The following is a 6,658-nucleotide window of genomic DNA, read 5'->3' on the forward strand; positions in this document are numbered from 1 at the left end:
TACAGTCCAAAAGCTGAGCTTTGTATAATATGTGTGAGTGATCACCAAAAGTTCTTACTCTTAGTCAGAATAAAAACTAAGTATTACAAATAAAATGTATTCTTTATTTATTTAATACTTTATTGCACAGAATAAAAATAACTACAGGAAGAACATAATATTAGAAAATAATATAATTATTATTGTACATATGGCGGCCTTGCTAAAAACATAAATTTCAAGTTAAAAAGCGGTATGTTCGGCGCCCTCTGTGCGAGAGACTCGCACTTGGCCGATTTTATTTATTATTTTAGCCCGGGTCATACCGGGTTAGCTCGGTCAACGTTCACGGCACATTTGCGATACATAAACATTCTAATTTATCCTTAAAAAATGATCATTATTTTAAGGAAAAAACATAACCGATAGGTAAATAATACGGAACAACATATTATGTTATCTAATTACATATTGTAATATGGTGCGTCAGTTGTCTCAAGAATTTCGTGCTGAATACACTTCTTAATAGTTAACTATTTATTACCAATTTAAAATGTTATTAAAAATTTTATTTTTCAGTATACCATTGTTTTACGTTTGTTATGAAGTATCGAGCAGTAAGTAAACTATAAATAATTTCTATGATATGATATGAGCAGTAAGTAAACTATAATTAATTAGTATGATATGATGAAACCAAATTGTTTTTTTTTATATTTGTTTTTCTTTTTATATGCCGTTGAAAGTCCCCTTTTCATAAATAACAAAACACTTAAAAATTCTCAGGGGAATGCAGTGACTGTCAAGATATTTTATCATGCCAGCCCGCGCTAGATCTAATATGGAAAAAAAGAGATAATGATACACTACAAATTCTTAAAAAGGCTCGTTGCGGCTATCATGGCAGTATATACAAGGTAAGTAAGATATAAGAAATAGTATTAACTATAACGTTGGTGTCTTATAGCGTGATAACGAGAGTCTTTCAAATTAAAACAAAAAAGTGTAAATACCTGACACACATCTTACTTATTTCATTTAAAATTTGTCCGTCCATAAAAAAACCCTCTTAGATTTCCGCCCGAGACTTCGCCTGCGTTTTCAAAGAAAAACCCGAATAGTTCCCGTTCCTGTGGGATTTACGAGATGTATGCCTGTATGTATGTAGCCTATGTCTTATTCTGGGTCTTCAGCTACCTACATACTAAATTTCATTATTAAAGGAAACATTCATCCATCCATACAAACAATCTTTCGCATTTATTATATTAGTAGGATATAAATGGAGGCTTCTTGTTACGTCTGTAATAACATTAGTATTGATATTAGATTGAATGTTCCCTTTTAATATTCCTACAGGTGTGCTGCTCGGATTTTGATAAGAATGCCTCAAAAACGCTATCTGACAGCAAAATAGAGAAACTTAAGCTCCTACCCGAGCTCGAGGTATGCGGCGAAATTGAATTTGTTCGTACACTTGGTGGAAAGATGTCTTATCCCGGCAGATTTCCCTGGATTGCCCTAATATCCTATCACACACGTTAGTATATTATTAACTATATACACTATACAGGGTGGCCCAAACCTTGATGAAATATTTTTGAGGGGAAGCAATTTATCTACTTATTAAAAAAAACTTTTTTTTTTTTAATTTTCCGTTTTGTAACATAACCCTGGAAAGTTTTAAATGGAAAAAAAATAGGTTGGGACCACCCTGACTCACTACATTATCTGAAAGCTGCATCGCAGAAACTAAAGTCATAAGTTTAAAACTCATTGAATGGTACTTGATGTTTTCTTCAGCAAATGGCCTTCAATTTGAATGCACTGGAAGTATCATAAACGAGAGATATATATTGACAACGGCACGCTGTGTCCAAGGGCAGAATATCGCTGGAGTTCGCCTCGGCGAATATGACCTCCGCTACAATGAGGATTGCATAGGAGAACAGCAGAACATCGTTTGTCAGTCGCATATACAGGTAATTAAGGAACATAGAAGGAACATAATTTTCGATAAATTAGTTCTGTCTTTTTTCGCGCTCCCTCTCCGACACCTCTGAACAAAAAACAAACTATGGAATATAGTATAACTAGCGGTCCGCCTATCTCTTAAGTTGGATCATGGTGTGCGAATTGTATTATAATCGGTTAAGTGGTTTAGGAGTCCATTGAGGACAAACATTGTGACACGAGATTTATATATATTAAGATATACTACACTCTATATTCCATAGGAAACATAAACTACACGATATATCATAGAATTTTATAGTACAAGTAAATTGAAGTGAAGTTTTGACTAGCTTCATTATATTTTTTCAGGATGTTGCTGTCGAAGAAGTAATCATACATGAAAAATACGGGAAGTTTAGAGCTTATAATGACATTGCCTTATTACGACTTGGGGAAGACATAGACTTTAGATATAGTAAGTATTTAGATATCTTAGTAATCTGTTTCTTCATTTAATTCACATAAAATACTTATTTAAAAATTGTATAATATGTTTGTTTATCAGCCATCTATCTGGTTTCCATAACACAAGCGAAAGCTTAGTATGGGATCAGATCGTGCCGTGTGTGAAAATTGTCCTGAATATTTATTTATTTATTAGTATTATTAAGCTATGTATTTAATGTACAAATAATTCAAGGTACCTTATAATACAAAAAAATCCTACAAACAGCATGGATCGTGGCCTACACACACGTATGATATATTTTATTATTTTTATAGATAACGTAGCCCCCGTTTGCCTTCCGGTAACTGCAGTCCTAAGTGACAAATCTTTGAGTGGAGAAAGGGCTACTGTTGCTGGTTGGGGTCTCACAGAATACAAATCTGACGTGTTATTAGATGAGTTTGTATCGATCAAAACCGATGAAGTCTGTCGCAGTTTATATAATAGGTAAGACTAGGTACAAATATTCTAATCTTCCTCTAAATTGTTATTCAAGAACAGCGCTATCCATTTGTATAAAAAAACAGAATGAAATTCTATGCAGTAGTTTTTAATTTATCGCGTATAGATAGATAGAGAGACGCGCTGAATTTTTATAATATGTGATAGATAATTTAACGTATCTTATTTTACAGAAATGGAGGCGAAAGAGAATTTAATAAAATATGCGCCGGTGGACTTACACCTGCACATATTTCGTTAGGTAATAAGGGACCGTGCGTAGGAGACTCGGGTGGTCCTCTTATGTTGGAAGCAGAAGTTTATGGCTTTGAACATTTTGTTCAGTACGGCATTGCGTTGGATGGACCGATGCAATGCTCTTCAAGCTTTCCAAGAGTATACACAGATGTGCGAAAATACGTTGACTGGATTCTAGAAAAGATTGAACCATAACAAGGCCTATCGCAGACGCCAGTCCTCTCCATTTATGTTTAATTGTACTTTTTGTAACCATAATTGTAAGTTTTTGACACAAATAAAATAAAAATATTTGAAATGTATATATACATCATTTATCCATACTAATATTATAAATGCGAAAGTAACTCTGTCTGTCTGTCTGTTACTCAATCACGCCTTAACTACTGAACCAATTTGCATGAAATTTGGTATAGAGATATTTTGATACCCGAGAAAGGACATAGGCTACTTTTTATCCCGGGAGATAGGTAAGGTTTTATCCCGGAAATCCTACGGGAACGGGAACTATGCGGGTTTTTCTTTGACTGCGCGGGCGAAGCTGCGGGTGGAAAGCTAGTTATTCAATAAATTAATTAAACTTGTTGTTTCTGTTTATTATATGATAAAGTTACCCATACCTAATATTACCTAATATAAATTAAAGTAATAATAATAAATCTATCTAGTAAACATATTTAGGAAATATTTAAATGAAATTTTGCAAGACAATTTGTAATCTGTAATATAAAAAAAAGAATTAACGAAATCGGTTCTGCCGTTCTTATGAGCTTACCTACCACATTTTGCGATTCATTTTTAGGGTTCCGTACCCAAAGGGTACATACTACATGGTCATGGTCTGTCTGTCCGTCTCCAGGCTGTATATCATAAACAGAGGCGGCTCGTGACAAAATTTTATGGGTGTTCACTTGAAATAAAACACTGAAAATACATGGTGTAAAGCAGTACAATTTATTAAAAAAATTACTTATTTAAAGGAAATGCATAGGTACGTCTTTCTTTTTGGTGTGCAAAAATATCTATACTAGCTTTACGAATGTCTTGTCGTCCGATAGACGCCAATTGCAGTTCATTCAACAAATGGTACCTACCGAGATTGTGAATGTTTTTTCAACTTGATTGAAAGATGAGCTAAGTCGTCAACGCCCGTTTCAGTCCAAGCACTCTTACCTCCGCCGGCCGCGCCCGCTTCAAATAAAAGAAACGGAAAACAAAAAAGTTTGTCTTTCATCACAACCACACAACCACGGTGTTTTCACATATTGTTCGGATTTAAACACACGCGTATTTGTTTTTGTTTTTATCGTACATTTTTGCGTAAGGTCAAGTTCAGGCCGTGGCGTTCCCTTAGCTTTCAATTCCAGCCGAATTTGAAACGTTTTAACAAACTTTTTAATGAACGCCACATTATAATTGTTCATTTTAACACTCACAAGTAATACTGATAACTACAGGCTATTTCAACACGTATCTTATGATTTTAATTAGAAAATTCCCGAATTCGCATTCGCGCGCGTGCAATGAAGTTGACTCGAGTGTTTGTTTATATAGGAGTGGCAACGTCGCGCGCAATCGCTGTCCTGTGTACGGGCGCGGCGGTAAAAACGAACCGGCAATGTTTGCGGGAGTGGCGCTCCGAATTTTGCTATTTTTCCATAGAAAATCTTTTGTTTCACGCGCAGGGCTCTGGTAAACTTTCTCTTTCACTCCTATTGGATTTCGTATTAGGAAATGTACTAAATATTTTTTCATTGGAGCGCAATCGTGAGCGCTCCGCTTCGAGCGTTAGATACTTATTACAGTATTATACAGGTGTTGATGGAATGATGGATATATTCATTGGTATTGACAGTAGTTTTTTACGATTACGATTGATTTTAAATAGTAATAATTAATATTAATAATGAAATTAAGGAGTATGATTTTATTATAATTATTTATGGGAGTTCACTGCACCAGCGCTCCTTAGGGCGATTAGTCGCTAATCGCTATGTTAGTTACCATACTCCTCAAAAACGGCTGGACCGATCCTCATGAAATTTTCTGTGCATTTTTACTGAATTATCGGTACCTAACATAATTATGACTTATCGACGAATTTACAAGTAGGTCGTAAACGAAAGAAACAATTACAGAAAGGTTTATTGGGTATCTAAGGGTATAGAAGAAATCATCTGGACGATATAATAAACTTATTAATTACTCAACGATAAAAAATACAAACTATTGTTATAAATAATGTCTACTAGTAAATATTGTGCTACTCTTCTGGTAATATATAGTATACAGTTTCAGCGGCATATATAGCAATCTAAATCTAAATCTGCATAATATTATTCTAGTTATAGATCACCTATATCTAGAATATATGCAGATTTCGTCTAAATCTCGGCTTCTTAAATCATTTAGATTTAAGAAGCCGATCTTTTCGCAGGCTAATCTTATGCCGTGCACTCACATTCGCAAGAATACGCAAACAACAAGTTTAGGACATTTGCAAATACTTTAAGGTTTTTGATTTTTCTCTACATGAGCGCAAACATTCATACATTCCACGAATCTTGGCTCGCAAGTGAGTGACCTGAGTAGCATAAGCCCCGAGTCTTTTGTTAAAAGTGTGGGATCCTGAACCTGCTCACGATTATAATTACTGCTCCATTCCTGATTCCTCTAATGATATGACTAGCAGTGCCCCGCGGTTTGCCCCGCTCCTATTGGACTAAGCGTGATATGTCGGCCTCTATATTATATTGGCCCGACCAGTTAGAAATATTCATGTAAAATTTGGAGTTCATGTAAAATCCATACAGTATTTTCTGAGTTTAAACTGTAAACAGACAAAATATGTATCTAAAACTATATTTTTAGAATTCTTTAAAAATATATTCGATGTATAGTTTTGACTTTTCTACGATTTTATTATATGAATAGATATCGTATAACTGCACGTTGATTTTTGTATACATTTGGATTTTCCCAGATGAAATGTTGTGACTGATAAACCCGAGAGCAGTTCGAAGCTCGCCCGAAGATTGTAGTTTCCGTCGATAAATCTTACGAGAATTGAAAATAAACACAATTCTGTTGGAATATATTTAGTACTAGCGACCCGCCCCGGCTTCGCACGGGTGCAATGCTGATACTAAATACACTACAGAAAAACTGTGAACGTTGTATAGTATAAAAACATAGCGGCCCGGCCGGCTGGTACCGCCGCAAACGCTACGTCCCGCAATTTTTAAATCTGTAATATCTTCGAAAATATTCACTTAAATCATACGGTGTAAAGGGCCATATAGATCTATATTAAATGAACAATGTATTCAAGGTATTTAATTGGTTAAGGATTAATGCTGTATTGGTGAAAATCGCTTCGAAAATTAGCTATTATTTGTCGTAAAAAGTAAATGACAAAAAAATGTTATTGTGGGTTATCCATAAGAGATAGACATATACCATCGCGGACTTTTCTGTAGACCTTTTTAATGTGTATAATACTTAGTACATTATTTT

The 6,658-nt window shown here is 34.7% G+C and overlaps 1 protein-coding gene across 1 annotated transcript; it reads left to right on the forward strand.

Annotated features, from left to right (window-relative positions):
• Positions 1–474: 474 nt before the first annotated feature.
• On the forward strand, positions 475–3,440 carry LOC149900538 (CLIP domain-containing serine protease B4-like). Its single transcript, XM_090112528.1, has 7 exons — positions 475–596; positions 766–896; positions 1,339–1,519; positions 1,783–1,961; positions 2,305–2,410; positions 2,719–2,890; positions 3,079–3,440. Exons 1-7 carry the CDS (start codon positions 533–535, stop codon positions 3,335–3,337), a joined length of 1,092 nt encoding a protein of 363 aa, XP_089968654.1. The 5' UTR covers positions 475–532; the 3' UTR covers positions 3,338–3,440.
• Positions 3,441–6,658: the final 3,218 nt, after the last annotated feature.

Source organism: Colias eurytheme, chromosome 18, assembly GCF_061535395.1.
Source record: "Colias eurytheme isolate Ceu_HAF_F1 chromosome 18, ilColEury1 Martin Lab GWU primary, whole genome shotgun sequence".
NCBI classification, from domain to species: domain Eukaryota; kingdom Metazoa; phylum Arthropoda; class Insecta; order Lepidoptera; family Pieridae; genus Colias; species Colias eurytheme.

What these genes read in the sequence shown, in the direction of transcription:
- LOC149900538 (XM_090112528.1), top strand. Translation starts at nt 533, where the DNA reads ATGTTATTAAAAATTTTATTTTTCAGTATACCATTGTTTTACGTTTGT. An exon ending in TTGTTATGAAGTATCGAGCA is followed by an intron (nt 597 to 765) that starts GTAAGTAAACTA and finishes AAAAATTCTCAG; the next exon opens with GGGAATGCAGTGACTGTCAA. An exon ending in TTTGTCAGTCGCATATACAG is followed by an intron (nt 1,962 to 2,304) that starts GTAATTAAGGAA and finishes ATATTTTTTCAG; the next exon opens with GATGTTGCTGTCGAAGAAGT.